The following is a 17,981-nucleotide window of genomic DNA, read 5'->3' on the forward strand; positions in this document are numbered from 1 at the left end:
CTTGACTCTGGGGGAACGACCGACGAGCAGAGCCAAATCCTGCCAGGGTTCATGCGAGAAATAAGCAGGTTTTGCGTGAGTGCTCTGGCTCTGGCGGCGGCGTCGTCTACTTTATCACCGATAAGAGCATCGATCCGGCTCGCTGACCATTCCCGCTCCGTATCCCCCTGTACATCCTCGGTTGTCCAGCCTGGAAGTCTCAGCGAAGGGGAGAAAATAAGCGAGCCACGCTGCAGGACTCCGCCGGTCTGCCGTTTTTGTATATATATATATATATATATTTTTTTTTTTCATATATATATATTTTTACAACGTGTGCCGGTGCGGAGAAGCTGGAACAGGCTGCATATGCTGTCAGTGTAGTCTGAGCAGAGGCCGCCGGTCTGTTTGTGTAGGGGGGGGGGGGGGGGGGGGGCTGATTTGTTAACCCCTTCCTCCCCAAACACTACTTACAGCCTTGCTGCAAAGAGTCACGATTCAACAAGAGAGAAATCCGGCTGGACCTTTCAAGGTAAAACTCGTATAGGGTTATACATTATCATCAACCTTGTATAAAAAACGTTTTTATATATATATTTTCGTTTTTATACAAGTATTATATGCTTATAGGTTTTTATATAAAGTGAATATATAATTTTGATGAGCAAAAAAATAAGCTTTAGTTTATATATATAATATATATATATATATATATATATATATATATATATATATATATATATATATATATATATATATATATAATTTTGACAAGGAAGAACACATCTTCACTTCAATCCTCCTTGTGGAGTGCATGTGTAATATATATATATATATATATATATATATATATATATATATGGGTATGCTATGCAGGTATGTATGTGGATGGTTGTGTATAAGCATGTGTTGGTGTAGATGTGCATGTATGTAAAGGTTAGCATTTATACTTGCTATAAGCTAAACTACTGATACTAGTATTACTGTTTTAATTATTTACTATTTATTATGTTTATTTAAATGTCAAGGATTGTTCTGTTGTGTTAAAAATGCAAAATAAAAAGTAAGTTAGTTGGGGGAATGTGTCTACTTTGTCAGTATTTTTATTTTTGCAAGTACACACAAATTCCTGTACATGTTTTGTCTTTTTTTTAGTAGAAACAAAGACAGTGGTAAATATTAAAAGAAAACAGGTAAATCAATGATTATAGTATGACGGGGAAACGGACTTAAAAAAGATGTGTATGCGATGTCCTGCTTTTATTTTGAAAGCTAAATCAAAGGATATCCGTTGCTATTCCGTTCGTCCCTGGTTATCTTTCCACAGATTCAGTGTTGCGAGCAACCACATGTGCTCGTCCAGCATGAGGCAGCCTCTGATGGATGGGGCCGTAGTGAGTCATCTGCTGTGGATTTCTCCTCTCACCTTCCTGACGTCACTTCATTCATCACTTTTAAAGCCAGCTGTTTCAAATTCTAGTCCTGCCCGGTTTAGAGACTGGATCTCCAGCAGACTGATAGCGCAGGGGCCCAGCAGACTGCACTCAAACACAAACAAAAGATAAAAGTCAGGTCACTGTGATCCCAATATAAAGCACCACAACAGAGCTACATGCGGATGGAAATACTGCAGGGATAATTAGAATTTTTAGTATTTTTATATATATTCAGACGTGTTGGGGATTTTTCAAGCCAATGAAGTCATAAATCTGATTACACTCCTACACTACTCCTGGTGTAGTTCAAAGCAACACTCTTTGCCAAGTTATCCGCATCACATTTCTTGCGTCTTGGGCTGAACGTGAAGCCACGGTGACCTGAACGAGTCAAACAAGGATCATACCGGAAATTCTAGTCTGATGGAACTAAATCCCAACCAAAAACCTTCTAATCTCCTGATCCACATTTTAATTTGCATCGTGTCTCAAGCATCAATAAATAAGAAACAAGGAATACTTTTTTTAAAGGAGAAGAGTGAGTCGTAGAAATGTGTTCGACCTCCACAGAGGAGAGCACATGACCGCGGCAAGGCCTCAAAGTTTGACTTTAATCTGACGTGTGATGCGACGGCTCCCCATCCAGGTTTAGCTTATCAGAGCAGAGAGGACTACCTGCAGCGCTGCTTTTGACCTCTGACCTTTCTTTTTTTCTTCCACATTCCTCATGTCCATCTTCCCATGCATCGCAGATCAGATCCCTGAGGGGAGGTGTGAGTCATGAGGTGTCAGCAGCCACGCGACTGATCAAACCCCTCGGCCCGCCGGCCCTGTCAGTGTGGGGTGGAATGATGGGTAACAGGGGTTAAGGCCGTCAGGAGTCAGCACACGCACTCTCTCAGTGGCTGACCAATCGGACAAGCGGTGTCGGGCAGAATCAACGCATCAGGGTCAAAGGTTTGGGCTTGCTGTGGAAAGTTTGAATCTGACCTGAGAGGAACATGATAAAAGAGAAAATGTGAGTCATGTGGTCTGGAAAAGGACAAGACAATTACAAAGCTTTAGAAAGCAGGGTGGCTATTGTTTAATTCTGGGATCCATTAAACCTTGAAACAAATAATGATGTGAAGCATTATTGACTAGATTAATAATTAAAATGTTTGTAAGACAGCCATCATGTCATATATTCCATTCCATCATCTAAACCGCTTATCTTATTTAACCGCGCTGGAGCCGATCCCAGCTGACATTGGGTTCACCTGGACAGGTCACCAGTTTATTACACGGCACATATAGAGACAGAGAACCATGCATTCACGCTCACATTCACACCTACGGGTAATTTAGAGTCCAATTAACCTGAGCTGCATGTCTTTGGACTGTGGGAGGAAGCCGGAGAACCCGGAGGGAACCCACACTGCCACGGCCACAACACCACCATGTAGCACCAAGTTACCATGTCCTCTTCGCCTCTTGCTTCTCTCCTCCTTCCATAAAACCTGCCCTAAAGAGTCCTTATAAACCCATTTTGTGCTGCATGGAGAGGAGGCGGAAAAAAAGAGATTCTAAAATAAGTGAGTGTTCGGAATAAATAGATTAAATTGTAGTTTTAAACTCATTTGATACCAAAGAAAACAGTTGGTGTGGTAACTGGAAAACCACAGAAAGCATTCTTCTGTGGCTGGATACTTCACATTTAGACGAGGTAATGAACTGGGGGAAATTATGGTGTAACGTTTATCATGCTGCAATAAAACCTACTGTTCAGCATGGAGGAAGAAGAAAAAAACAAGAAAAAAAAGAGTCCTCAGTGATTACAGGGCCAGAACAAACCTTTGTGAGACGGTGCTGCCCTCTAGAGGCCACGGGCTGTAACTGACATCAGAGTGTACAAAACGCTATCAGGACAAAGCATCACGTGAAGCAGATTACAGGGAGCTAAAGATTACTTAACATCGGCCACACGTGGAATATAAATCATGATACCTTCTGGGGGATTTGGCTTTTGTTAAATGAACCCAGTGTACAATCTTTACTTGTTCAAGCTTTCCATGTCTTTATACAAGGTCCAAACCTTGTTCCCAATGCCACACAGCGCGTCATAATAATAATAAAGTGTTTTAATTACTTCAGAGGACATAGAAAAAACATAGTTTTTGCTATATTTAAATTATTAATTTAAGCAACAATGTTTGAGGTAATTAAGCTTAATGGATCCCATAATTTCAGATTAAAAAAAGAGATAATCTTCTATTCATCAACTGCATGTTAAGTCCTTCAATTCAAACTCATGTATCTGAATCTCACAGAACGCCCTGAAGACATCATTTCTCATTTCTTATTTCATGTTTAGGTTAATCATTTCCAGTTAACACGATACAGGATTGTTCCAGTTACGTCCACGCCTGTAATATATGGAGGATTTGATGAAGTAGGCAGGGCTTTCAGCTCTTGCTGGGCAACTGCTGGTGAGAAGTGTGTTGTGGAATATTTTGTGCAAGTCATGGTGAACATGGATGACTTTAGACTTCTTGATATGAGGCCAGACTGAAGTCCATGCTTTGTGCTTGCTCTTTAGTTCCAACTGTAGTCGTTTCAAATGTCATTTCCTTATTGGAGGATGGTTGAGTAAAAGGATTTTGGTTTTGCAACAGTTGGTAGGCTGTTGCAAGATCAGTGAAAATGTACTGGTAAAGAAACTGAAAATGCTTTCTACTCCGTTGTTAAGATGATAATCTATTCTTTAATACAAGATAAGATTAATCCTTTATTAGTCCTGCAGTGGACATCTTCAAATATATGTGGTTAAATGTGAATAATCGGTGTACATTTGGTAACAGAAAATGTTGCAAAAATGACTACAAAGAGACAGAAAACGACCAGAAAGAGATGCAGGGCGACAAACAGAAACCAAGCGACCAGAAAGAGACAAAATGACTGACTCCAAGAGGACATAAAAAAAGACAATGAAGACACATTTACACATTTACTACAAAGAGACACATGAATACAACGAAACTTAAAACGACCACAAAGAGACACATAACACAATTTTCTTTCCTTTTCTCACTGGTATGCATCTTCTCATTTGTAAATACCACCTGTGTATGTTGTTGTATGTTATTTATACACTAAGAACATGTTCAGAAAAAACATTAAAAAAAAGACACAGATGTATTTCCTCCCAACATTAGAAATGCAGTATTGTGTTCTTCTTGTAGACACAATAGTTGCATCAAGGGGAGCAGATTACAAGAGCGCTGTGGTGTGGGAATTTAAGTCACATGGACTCACAATTATCTGTTTAAGGAAATGAAATGAACAGTGGCTGATCCACCAGGTTTGTCTTCATTCCTTCGGCTGGGCGTGGAAGTAAACAACGTAAACAAAGAGCAACCGTCTCACAACGCTTTGACCAACAGACGGAACAATCGGCTCGTATCGGCTGCAGATGGTCCTCAATCAAAAATAGTCTCATCCAAATGAAGCCCATCAAAGGCCCGAGTTGTCATAGCAGCCCGTGCAGGTGACTGCTCTCAGATGTGAGCCCGACAAAAGGTTCACACCGGCCAGATGCTATTGATGGAGGAGGCTGAATAGTCCAAAGAAACCCGCAGAGGAAATGATGCCGCTGTATTCTCCGCGGCTCTCTGATGTCCTGAATGGCTCCAATGGACCGGTCGTCTCGTCCCGCTGTTATTTTAAGCTGTGCCATTGGGTTATTTTAAGATGCGAGCAGCGGCTGTGAAGCCTAATATAGAATAAATAACACATTGTGGAGAAAGAGATGTAAAAAATATTTAATGACCCAAATACACTTAAATTATTGAAAAGCTTTACACTCAGACCACTTCGACATATTGTTTAACCGTTCTGATCCACTGAACAGTTTTATTTCATGAATGAAATCTATTTAAAAAAAAATATTTCATTTCATTCACATTTTATGGTGAATGAAATAATAATATGCCTGTGATTGGCCGAGAAGCAGCAAATGTCAGAAATGTCTTCATGTAAAAATTAAAAACTATTTCCATTAATAAGGGATCTAAAAAAAGGTTGTAGTAACAACATGGGATATATTTGATTAAGATTAGCCCATTTCCTGCTATTAATATTATACATTTAATAAAAATCTGTACTTTTAAAAATCAACTTTTTTCCCCCCAGTTTAAGACTGCAATTGAAACAAATAAGAAGATGAGTGCATGTTCAGGAAGGTGAGGAGCGGGTTGCTCTGCGGGTGAAATAAGTAGAACCAGTGTGACAACAGAGAAGGTGAATTAATCCTTTATTAAATCTTGAGGAGTAATCTACAGTGGTTTGACACCAACGAACAAGTCATTTGTGCAGAAGGCCAAAGTCGCTCACCGGCAGCCAGAATGGCGCCCTCTGGAGGATCCAATACATCTTTTACATACACGCAAAAGGGACAAACCAGCTTTAAATTAATTTAGTAAAAACATGTGAAAATGTCTTTTTTGAATAAACGCAACATTCAGTACAATTCAGGTAGTAATTTCCCCATTCACTTTTTATCTGGAAGAGGTTTGAAAGGATTCGCTCGGCTCTCGATCTCAGTAGAACCAATTAGATAAATACTTCAGAGAGATAAAAGGGAGCCCTCTTAAAAAAGCAGAAAGACCCTGATGTTGGCACGTCACAAAGACATGCCTGTACATCAATGTCATCCCGAAGGCCTCGTGAGAGGAATGATGGAGGCTCAAAAGAAGAGGATACTGAAGACGCACACACAAACACACAGAGATTAACTTTAAATAGTACGTTTCCACCATAAGCTGAAGTCCAGAGCCGTGCGTCCTTTCAAACCCTGGTTGTGTGTGCCAGTTTAAATGAGTCTCATTACATTAAATGTCAATCTGAATACTGGGGGAGGAAGAGAGAATGATAAGTGTTCGAAGTCGGGGGAATTGGACGAAGGGGGTCGTCATCGGCGCGCTCCTGCAGAGGGACATCGATCCTTGCCCACCTCAGTAATTTAAGGTTATGGGCCAGGACGTCACAAACAGCCCAAACACACACACACACACATTAGGTGTGTGTGTTTGGTGCTCCTCAACAAGGACACGCTGGTGGAGGGATATCAGCAGAGTAACCCCGCTGTTTAGCAGGCTGCACTCGCATCAAAACTACCTCCGCTTCCATCAGTCACCTCTAAGCTCCGCCGGGGCGCGGCGTTCAGGTTTGTCCTGAGAAACGGCCGCCATGCAGACGGAGCAGCTGGAGGCGAGGCAGAGTTAAATATGAACTAGACTGAGAGCGGGAGAGTCCTAACGCGAGAGCAGCCCGAGCTAAACGAGCAGGGTTTAACCTCAGCAGCCGGCCTGGCTGATGTCTCCGCCGGAACTCTTGGTCACATCCATCGTGGTGAAGATCTAAAAACGGCGAGGAGAAACACACGTCAGGCGATGCAGCTCATATAATGCTGCTTTAAAAAAATATATATAATCAAAATAGCTCCGACATGAAACTGCTTGCAACTAACGATTATTTTAATAATCGATTAATCGGTTGATTATTTTTTCGATTAATCGGATAAAAAAAAAATTTTAATCAAAAAAGCGTTCATTTCCAACCCTTTATTCAAAAACAGAAGTGACAGTGCAAAACATCTTCAGAAAGTGCACAAACAGGTTGCTCCTTGAACATCCCTGAGCTGTTAATTAAAACAACAAAATGGACTAACACTAAAAACATACACATGTATGCTTTACATCTGCCAAATGTGAGCCCTTTTTACTGTAATTGATCCCTCCAGAGGCTGCATTTACATACCCTGCTTTATCAATATGTATGAAATACTGGGACAGAGGGAAGCTGTACTGCTCCATATAGAGCGTCCTCTTCCTTAAACTCTTTCATTCTGGGTCTCTTATGACCACGACGTCACGTTGTCGGCTAAGCCCAACTACGTGATTTGCTTCGTTCTACTTTGAGTAAAAAAAAAAAAAAAAAAACCTGCAGCCAGATCCACCGGTGAGCCGGTTTAACGTTAACGAGTGACAGCGTGAACTGAACCAGGCCGGGGGGTGGCGGCATGTTTCATCACGTTACGTTTTTTTACAAGCAAGACTGAACTGTAACGGAACATAACGGAACTTTAACGACAATACACAACCAAACACGTTAGCTAACGCGATAGCAAGCTGACTAGCTTCCATTAAAAACAAGTTTGAGGAACATGAAGACGCTGATTGGCCAAGACTCGACTCGTCAAAGATCTTCTATTTTTGAGAACATCACAACCTCAGCTTTTCTCGTGTCTCACTCCAATCTCAGAAACGCTGGCCGGCCAGTTGCTGTGCTCAGCTCTTTTTTTTCTTCTCCGCGACTTATTGCCCGGCGTAATAATCGCGCGACACAACGAATCGATAATGAAATTCGTTGCCAACACTTTTGATAATCGATTTTTATCGATTCGTTGTTGCAGCCCTACTTGCAACAAGGTCTGTGGATTATCTTGAATAACCGGGTCATAATTACTGGAAAGAAAAATTGCTGTCAAGTGTTTAATATGCTTTTGTTTTTGGTGCTTTGAGCGCCACAAGCCGAGTGGCATCTGATCGGCAACTTATACCCAAAACATCTCCATTGATAAGGAGCGCTACAGGCAGTAGGAAAAATATGTATTTTTGATTTTCAAGGTGAACTGTCCCTTAAAAACTAAAGTGCCATGGACGAATAAGAAATATGGACATTGGTGCAACATGGGGCAATTAACAGTGTCCTGCAATAATTAAAACCTCGCTCCCAAAAGAGAAAAAAAAGAAATGCAAGCCGTGCAAAACATCAAACGACTGAGCGTCTTAATGCGGCGCAATTATCACCGTCCTACATTAACATACTGAACGTGTAATGGTGAGATCTGCAATTCAGTTAATTTATGCAAATGATGCATCACAGCAGGCAGAACTGAAATTTTAAGAATTATCCGGTTTACGATGTCCCAAAAAATAAACAGGATTTAAAACGGTCTTCAAGTCGGGCCTCTACAAACAGACTTTAAGCAGTCGCCCGCTCGCCAACGTGCAAATCCTGCACACAACGTGTTTGTTAAAAAAAAGAAAACAGGCCTTTTAGCTCTTTGGCGGTTTGTCATTTCCTGCTTGGTCAACAGAATACTATTGCAACACGTATTTAAGTAAATCCAGTTTCACGAAGATACTTTAGAGATATCTTTTAGTGTGATAGCAGTCTTCATTTAGCTTTAGTCCCGTGCAAGTTAGACCGGTGTTTTGACAAACTAAAATAAAGCCATAAAAGTGCGCTCGCCCCGCCTCCCGGCTGACTAATCAGATCAATGCTCGGCAGCAGTCGGTGAGCGTGATGAGTAACCAGGAAGGTAAAGGAGTAATAGCCTTGGTTTGGACTATGTAGCCTGTGTGTTGTTGTCGTCGTTTTAGAATCCTCGAAAGTAAAAAACGGCACTATTTATAACCCGTGGCTACACTTTTTGAATATGCGAGTGGTTGGGGATTAACTGCAGTGCAAAAGCTCGGCTTGTATTCTTCATTTCTGATATCTAAGATGACAAGAGTCGACTTCTACCTCAGCACAGGTTGGGTGGATGCCGATGGTTCCGTCCAGCTGCTCCTTGGTGACGCCGCATTTCATGGCTACACCGTAGCCCTGCGTCACCTCTCCAGCATTTGGCCCCAGGTAGTGGAACCCGATGACTCGATCCTACGGTGTTAGGACAACAACAAAAAGCCGGTCAATGGTGTGACACAAGAAGGGGGTCAGCGTCGCCGGCTGCTAAAAGGCCCAGATATGACTCCACTGTGCAGAAGCAGCGATAATCTTACATTGTCCAGTTTATTGCAGATGATCTTGCCGTAGCACTTGTTGTTGTCTCTGCCGGGAACGGTGAACTCCAAGGGCCAGAACAGACTGTGAAACACCTGAAGACCACAAACGCAGTGGAGCTTTATTACAGTGTATACTGTATACTGCAAATGTGTGTCCAGACAAAACAAATGTGTTCTACCTCCAGGTTGTCCTGCCCGTAGAGCTCTGTGGCCCTTTCCTCTGACAGACCGCAGGAGCCGTACTCCAATGGGGTGAAGACAGTGGTGGGAACGTTGATGTAGTCGCACTGCACCAACACAGGGAAAACAAATTGTTAGGGAAATAAGGGCTCTTGTTGGAACGCCGCCAAGCGACGTTCCAGCGATTATTGAAGCGAAGCGCGTTTCGGTCAACGCCAAAGAATTTGTGTGTTGAGGAACCGGTCGATGAAAGATGTCAGGCTCCGCATCAGAAAGAAAATATGAACATGGGCAAACGAGGCATTACTGTTGGAGTGTGTACGACTTTAAAATAAAAAGCATTCAGTCAATAAGTCTTTAGTTATATTATACAAGTATTCTATTCTATTCATTTTGACATATCTTATGACCACGTTAAAAAAAAAAGCATTCTCGTTCATAAAAAAATAAAGAAAAGGAAAAGTCATGCATGCGGTAACGCCGCCGCACCTTGAGCGTCGAGCCGTCGTAGAGGCGCCGCGCCAGCAGCTTGCCAGCCTGGATGGCGACAGGCGTCAGCTCCCACTTGCCCTCCAGGATGTCCCCGATGGCGTAGACGTGGGGCACATTGGTCTGCTCTTCATCGTTCACTGGAATCTTCCCATTCCTGGACGGTGGGAAACAAAGCGGTCACATTTTTTAAAATGGGCCCAATTCTGATGATCAACCGGTCGTCTTTTTACATTCTTAATATGTCTTTTAACAGTTTAAGTGATAGCACGGATAAACGGTTCACCATCAACATCCAAGCTGCAAAGAACGATGCTCCGTTTGTGTTGTGTTACAATATCAGCCTCATGTTATATATTTAACATCTTATGGAAATAAAAAGTTACTGGAGGGGTATTGATATTGTTACTTGAAATCGACAAGTACTTCAATGCAAGATGTTTTTCCGCCACGCTTTTGAAATGATTTTCTGGACTCAAATCTCAAAACAATTTTTTACATTTTAGTAGATCAGTTAAAATTTCTTTTATCTTTAACGTCTGATTGCAAAAGACAAACACTTTCTTAGACACATTGCTAGTTTCATCCCTGCACGCTGTAGTCCGTTTCCATTTTCCCCCAATCAGTCAGCGAGGTGCCACATGTTTTCACTGATACTAATTGGATGTTCTCACCAAACGCGTCCAGAGACTTTAGTTCTGCGCCCCCCGGAAATCGGAAAAAAAATGTATCGGGAGCTTCCGGACCGATTCGCATTTGCGATTCGGTCCGGTGAGGTCAGGCGACAACCCTTTAAAATGCAGCAGAGGACAGTCTATCATCACAAGGCAGAAATGGAATGAAGCGAGCCTAGAGGTCACGTTGGGCTCACATAACTGTAGTAGTATTCTGCTAAACCCTACAGAAGCCCACTGGCTGTCTCGGCTCAATCAGAGTACTACCGAGGTCATAAGACCGGGTCATGTGACCCACTGAGCGCTCTTTTAAGCTGGCCTCATGCCGTCTTAATCCCTGTTGGTCTCTTATGCTGAACCAGTCAGTCATACACAAAAACAAAAAAACAAAAAAGTAGAAATAGAGACAACATCCTGAAAGAAAAGGCTACATTCCCCATTTATAATATTTTACATAATAAATCATAGAGTGCAAAATGTACAACTTCACAAGCTTGTTTTACTTTTAACGCCAGATTTCCAAATCTTAAAAAAGAAAAGTGATGTACTGAATAAAGACAACCCAATAATAAACGAACATAAGAGCAGACAATGCAATATAAGGACACCAGCGTGAAAAGCTCCTAAACATTCCTTTTCATGATTAAAAAGAAGCTGACACACTGTAGGGGACACGGACACACACACACACACACACACACACACACACACACACACACACACACACACACACACACCCCTGTGAATCATCCCCCCGCCCCAACAACCCCCACGGGGGCGGCAAGAACTGCCGAGTCACCATGACTGTACAACGTGTCTTAAAGGTACAGGCCAATGTAATGCGATGGACGTATGGAGGAGAAACAAAGAAACAGATGCACAATGAGATGATAAACTTACTTGGGGTTGATTTTGACTCCTATCTTGTCCAGGCCGACCTTGTCGGTGCACGCGTCCCGACCCACTGCTATCAGCACCTGAAGGACAAAGAAATGGCTTGTAATTTAAAAAAAAGAAAGGTAGTCCTCCACTGTCGAGAAAAATGGCATTAAGATTTTTTTTTTTTTTAAACTGACGACTTTTTAAAACAGGAATGTCCATCAATAGATTGATCTTTTTTGTCGTTGATTTCACCAATCATTTCTTAAATTATTTAATAAATTGTCAGTTTCGATACTAGGTAACATTGGAGAAACCAGCAAGAGTAAGCTACTTGTTCCCCCCCCCCCCCTGTCTTCTCCAAGGGTAACACCAGTAACAGACGGGTGGGATGAAGAGTCGGTACGTACCGTGTTGTACTCCCCCTCGATGACCTCATCAGTCTCTGTGGACTTGGACGTCACCTTCAGCCTGCCGGGAGTGCCTGCTTCCAGCTCCTCTACCTGACAGACACAGACACACTCAGGGAAGTCAATATTTGTGCTTCTGTCAAATGACCAGCTGAGAGATACATGGCCCAAGATGGTACGACAATAAATCTGATGCGGCGCAATTACACGGTTCAAAGTCTACAGACTATTAATTGCCTTTGTTACGAACGCTCGTCAGTCCAGCTGGCGCTCACCTTCACAGGGACGTATTTGCGCAGGAACTTGACGCCGTGCTCCTCCATGTGCTCGCCGGCACGGTTGGCCATGTCCTGGTCGAAGCCCCTCAGCAGGATGGAGCGGACCATGACGGTGACGTCGAGACCCAGGCCGGCCAGGAAGCCACCGCACTCCAGGGCCACGTATGACGCCCCGATCACCAGGGTCTTTCCCGGGCAGTGGGGCAACGAGAAGAGGTCGTCGCTGGCGGATAAAGCGCAGACAGAAACGGACGGATGTCACAAGCTAACGACAACTGGTTAAAAACTATGAGACTGTAACAGGTAGGGTTGGGTACCGAGAACCGGTGCCAGTATGGCACCGGTTCCAACACGTCCGGTACCTACCGGACCAAAAAGCAACGCAGATTTCGGTGCTTCCTTCCGGTGCCTGAGCCGATTTAAATACATTTTTTTTTACACTACTCTGTAAAGTTGCACGGTATATAGATACTAAAAAGGTAGCGGTACCCGCACGCTAAAAACGATTATTAAAATAGCGCGGATCAGAGCACACTCGCTGCTCTGCTCTCTGTCTGCCTGCATGCAGAGCGGGGCTCGAGGGGGCGGGGCTTCCAGCGCTCACACACACACACACACACACACACACACACACACACACACAGTGCGCGCACACAGAAATCGCTGGAGACACGAGCACGAGCACGAGCTTTTGAACGTCCGTCCTCAGCTTGATGGAACAAATCTCTCCAGTTGATATTAATGATGACGTGTAGTCCAGTAAAGCAGCAGTTTTAGGATCCAACAGTGTCTGAGTTCTGTTGCACACGGTCCCATCAGGCCACCTGATGCTTGTGTCTGTTCTTTTTTTAAATATATATTTTTATAGTTTGAAGTTAAAAGGTTTGAAGCTGTAGTTTGAAGTGTTTTTTGTATGTACTTATTTATATCTATAGTATACTTTAAACAGTTAATAATATTGTTCAATTTGAAGAAAAAAAATTGCCTAAAAAAGTATCGGTTCAGGCACCGTTTAGGCACCGGTATCGTTTTAAAAGTATCGGTTTCGCACCGGTATCGGAAAAAACCCAAACGATACCCATCCCTAGTAACAATGCCTCGCTCTCACCTGGTGATGCAGTACTCCTTGTCTCCAGGGATGCCCAGGTAGCGCGGCCTCTCGCCTGTAGCCAAGATAAACTTTGCCGCTGTGTGAAACGTCTCTTTTCCCCGTTTGTTGGTCGCCTGTCAGAAAACACAAAACCATAACGCATTAAACAATACGCAATGCTGAATGACTCATCGAGCGCAGTGTCAGGGATGTGCAGGATATCAGTTTTTTGTGTGTAAATATTTGCTTTGGGTGCAGCTAGTGATATGAACGCAAGTATGAGAGCCAACGACAACAACAAGGCAGAGAGGCAGCCAAAGCAGGAGGTTACATGTTGAGCATAGCCTGTTCAAGACGAAACAAAACAAAGACCAAATCATGTTTGGAAGTGGGGTTGTATACTTGTACTTATCCACAGTCAGTGTGTTACCCTGAGCAAGTGGTGGTTTGGATAAAACAGACAGGAGCACGAGAGCAAAGCAATGTACTGCTGCGGACGGGTGCAGCAGCAAAACAGATTTAAGCCACCATCAATACCCGTTTGAATATTTATCTTCAAAAGCACAGGACTCCATTGAATAAAACAAAGTCCTTTTAAACACAGGGGAGTTGGTCTAACGCTGCTTGATTGGTCAGTTGTAATTGAGTGACTGAAATGAACACCAAACAAGGCAACAACCGCTGAGTTCTGCGAGGTAAAAAATAAAAAGACTGTTTTTGTCAACGACAAAAACTTTAAAGAGAGCGGCTTCAGTCCCTATAAGAAAGGGCTGTTTAACAGTTACTGCTAAACTCAAGGTTCCCTTAAAACAAAAGCGCTTACCTTGATTTTGTGTGGTTCGATGAACTCTGCGTAGGAATTGACATAGTTGACGCTCTTGTCCCTCAGTGCCACCCTGTAGCCCCAGTTCAGTGAGCCGATGTAGTTGTTCACCGCCGTCTTCATCGTGTCCCAGTTGTGCTTCACTGAGTGCAGACAGACAGCCGTTAGTATAATCAGTGGAATGCCAACAAATCACGAGTGACCAGACCCGCCTAGTGATTTACCGCAGCAAACCGGCGCGGTGTCCCCCCTCCGCGACCTCCGGGGCCGGCGCTCTGCGCCCTCACCTGTCTCGCTGAACTCCCATCCGAACTTGCGCGCGTCCTGCATGGAGGTGCCCAGCACGGCCGTCTGGTGCATCAGCTTCTTGGGAATGCAGCCCACGTTCACACAGGTCCCACCGAGACCTGACAGGCCACAGCGGCAAGACGTTAACAACGTGTGGAAATGGATGCAAATATATACAGTGCATCGCAAGTACTTTAGTAAGTATCCTGAAGTGGAAGCATCTCACCCCAGGTGGTTCCCTTTGGTGTGGGCACAACGTAGTCCAGTACCATGACCTTTTTCCCCAACGTAGCTGCTTCCTGTTAACAGATCCAGTGTTACTGCCACGTTACGCAAATCTGTGATTCCCTCAAACACCGTCCCGTGGAAAGTGGGAAATGGTTAAAAAGGGTGAAGGTAACCCTGTGAGTCACCTTTGAGCAGGCCAGGCCTCCAGACCCTCCTCCGATGACGATCAGGTCGTACTCGTAAGCTTCGGCGTCTCCGCTCAGTAGCTGCTTCAGGCTGCCGTCTTCATGAGCCTGACAGAAACATGAAACACAGCGTCAATAAACTTTAAAGTTAATTCCAAAACACAACTGAAAGGACTCAAAACAATTCAATATTCCTTGTTGTTATTAACAAGCATCAACTTAAAGAATACAGGCTCCTCTGTACACAGCGTCTAGTCTGTGGATAAGTCACTCGATGCGTGACACAAGGATTCTGAGCACTGAACAAAGAAAATTCCTTTAAAAAGACGTATCACTTAGCTACACACACACACACGCTCCTCACCTGCATCGTTTTGTCACAGCCGCCGACATGCGTCTTGTTGATGAAGACATTCGGAACGCTTTTTTGTCCGGTCATCTCGAGCAGCATCTCCTGGTAGTTGGTTCCATCCTCTGGACGGAAGGGTCATTTGTTTGTTAGTGCAAAGCAAATAAGGTTACTGAATACAAGTACCCACTTCTCACATGCTTAAATCAGCATGAGTAATGCACACAAACAATTAAACAGGGGCAAGTATGACACAACACAAAACGTTTCATCATCTTCTGCATCCGCAAACCTACAGGTCTCTTTCTGTGCTCGAATCACAGCCACAAACGAAGGCTGCAGTCAAATGGGCACCTCTACTTCTCATCAGATCTTACGTAGTCAGTTGAACCGTCGGGTCGGCCAGACACGGTTGACCAACAACAACACAAGGCAGCACTGGTTGCCTGCAGTATAATATATCCACTAATCTACCTAGTCTGGAGGTGAAAGCCGATCACATTGCAACATATCGGCGAGCGACTCACTCGGCTGAAGTTGCGTTGGCTCCTAATATACTCTGATCAGTCCTATTCTCAAAAAGGCGCTCGTCAATCATTCACTGATTGATCATCAGCATTCCTTTGTACTTCCGTCAACCAACAGTGTGACACAAGTGACTCCACAGAGTTCACTGAGATAGGGCTCGAGGACACGGTACCTTCAGAGAGTGACTCAGCATGTTTTTGTGTTGCTGCACAGGAGGAAACATCCCCACCACAACACAAAGGAGGATTTTACACAATGTTGGCAGAAAAACTGGGGAATCAATCTCAAGCAATGCATCAAATGATCAATCAAGCAAGATAACACTGGCAACATATGAGGCACTCATAAGCATCATGTAAACACTTTTTAGAAGTGAGCAGGCACTTCTAAAAAGTTGTGTTAATGTACAGTAACATCTTTCTTACCTATGAGATCCAACTCCACCACGTTACACTCGACGTTCAGCTCTTTGAACAAGGCTTTCACCTACAAGAGACACAAATGTGAAACATGATACATCAGTTTCCTTATAAACAGCTGAACGGGTCACAGGTCAGTGAAATACTCCACATCCAGAAAAACTGTATTTTATAGATAAATATTTACTTTTGTTTTCTTCTTTCAATAAAATAAAATAAAAAACCTGTCGTGCGGTTAATTGTTAGCTCCCCACCCCACCCTTCCTCCTCCTCCTCCTCCTCCTCCTCTGCGCGTGAAGTATGTTGACGAAAGACAGACAGTTTACCTGCTAGCTAACGTCAAATGAAGCTACGTTTTAACAGATGCAACGTCAAAGACACGAGTGCTCACGTTGCTTTGTAAAGTGCGGACCCGGCCTGACCCTCCAAGTTAAGTTAACGTCAGCTACGAACTCCAACTTATGTAACGTAACTTTTCCAAGAAGCGCGACCACGTTCAGATAACAGCGGAGCGGCTAACGTGACAGGGACCCGGTGCTGTTATCTTCACCAAATATAGAGGAGATCCTGTCAAACTGTCTCCACGGTTTATTGATTGTATGCGATTCGGTTTAATTTGTAGTAAGAAGCCGCATCCGGCTTCCGTCGGGAAGAAGTCGCTGGTGGCTTTGACGCGACAAGGAAACGCCAGCAATTAGACAGAGCCCGTGGACTTGGTGGGAGAAGATGGAAGTTTCCAACCATCGTAAGCGAGGTCTACCTCTTCGACAAAACAAAACAAACTGCCTCCTTACCTTGACACAGTACGGACAGTAGCTTTTACTGAAGACCATCACTTGGTTGGAGTCAATGAGCTGCTGTATCCGAGATTTGAGTTCATTCTTCCCGGTGTCTTTTTCGATGGGCGGCATTTTCGAGGTGTTTCCGTCCGCCTGCGCCGGGGCAAGCTTCGATAGACGGCTGACGAGAGGATACGGGGAAACCTGGAATTAACCCACACCAAGTCTCTCTTAGTAAATGTTTGAATGTCCCTCGGCTCTTTCTCTAGGAGAAACGAATACTAGAAAACCGCTGCAGCGCGAGGTTGACCTCGGTTGTTCTCCCTCCACTGTCAGCAGCTCGTCTACCAACCGCGCCAAACGTCGTTTACTGTTTCTTGTCTTGCTACTTTGGGCGCGCTCGATCTGCTCACCCTTGGTCGCCGCATACTCCGTTGCTGGTCGTTGATCTGGGAGGAACTCCGCCCCACACGGTCAGCGCCGTGCATCAAAACGGGCGTACCCACTCAAACGTCACAGGGTTGCCTATTTACTTGCGGTAAAAGCGCTGGAACTATTGTCCCAAGAGCAAGTTCTCTGTTATCTAGCGCCATCTGCCGGTGGAATTGATCTATGACAAGTAACAGGTGCATTGGAAAATGATAAATCATAAAGACTTTTTTAAGTTTAATTTGAATTCAGATACATTGTACTATTTTTTATTTTATTAATATATGTATTATGTAAATGTGGTATTTTTTTATTGGTATTTTCTTCTATTGCATATTCCTGTTGCTTACTTTTATTTTTTCATCTTCATGTTTATCTCATGCACCAATAGAGCGGCTCCTTGTACGTCAAAGCTACTTGGCAATCAACCAGATTCTGATTTGAGTCAATAATTATTCCAGAAAAGGGGCTCTCTGGCATTAGTGTTGCAGTTTTATAATGAGGCACTCACAAGGTTTACAAAAAGGAACAATCAGTATCAGACTACTACTACTTGTTCTCTAAATAATGTAAGTGTGCAAAATAAACACATGTGCACACCTGTAAGTTATTGTACTGATGTGTGGATAATTTAGGGCCCTAGCCAGGAGATTATTACTAGGGCCATGAGTCCATACAAATGATGACTGACAATTTTTCTTTTTTTTAA

At 43.5% G+C, this 17,981-nt stretch overlaps 1 protein-coding gene across 1 annotated transcript; it reads right to left on the reverse strand.

Moving 5' to 3' along the window:
• Positions 1–5,689: 5,689 nt before the first annotated feature.
• On the reverse strand, positions 5,690–17,158 carry txnrd3 (thioredoxin reductase 3). Its single transcript, XM_079217638.1, has 16 exons — positions 16,859–17,158; positions 16,071–16,131; positions 15,133–15,242; positions 14,769–14,876; positions 14,582–14,654; positions 14,355–14,474; positions 14,068–14,210; positions 13,263–13,378; positions 12,152–12,377; positions 11,877–11,969; positions 11,488–11,564; positions 9,914–10,070; positions 9,424–9,531; positions 9,242–9,337; positions 8,985–9,119; positions 5,690–6,811 (listed from the first exon to the last, which is right to left on the reverse strand). Exons 1-16 carry the CDS (start codon positions 16,973–16,975, stop codon positions 6,749–6,751), a joined length of 1,803 nt encoding a protein of 600 aa, XP_079073764.1. The 5' UTR covers positions 16,976–17,158; the 3' UTR covers positions 5,690–6,748.
• Positions 17,159–17,981: the final 823 nt, after the last annotated feature.

This window comes from Taurulus bubalis, assembly GCF_910589615.1.
Source record: "Taurulus bubalis genome assembly, chromosome: 5".
Taxonomy (NCBI): Eukaryota; Metazoa; Chordata; class Actinopteri; order Perciformes; family Cottidae; genus Taurulus; species Taurulus bubalis.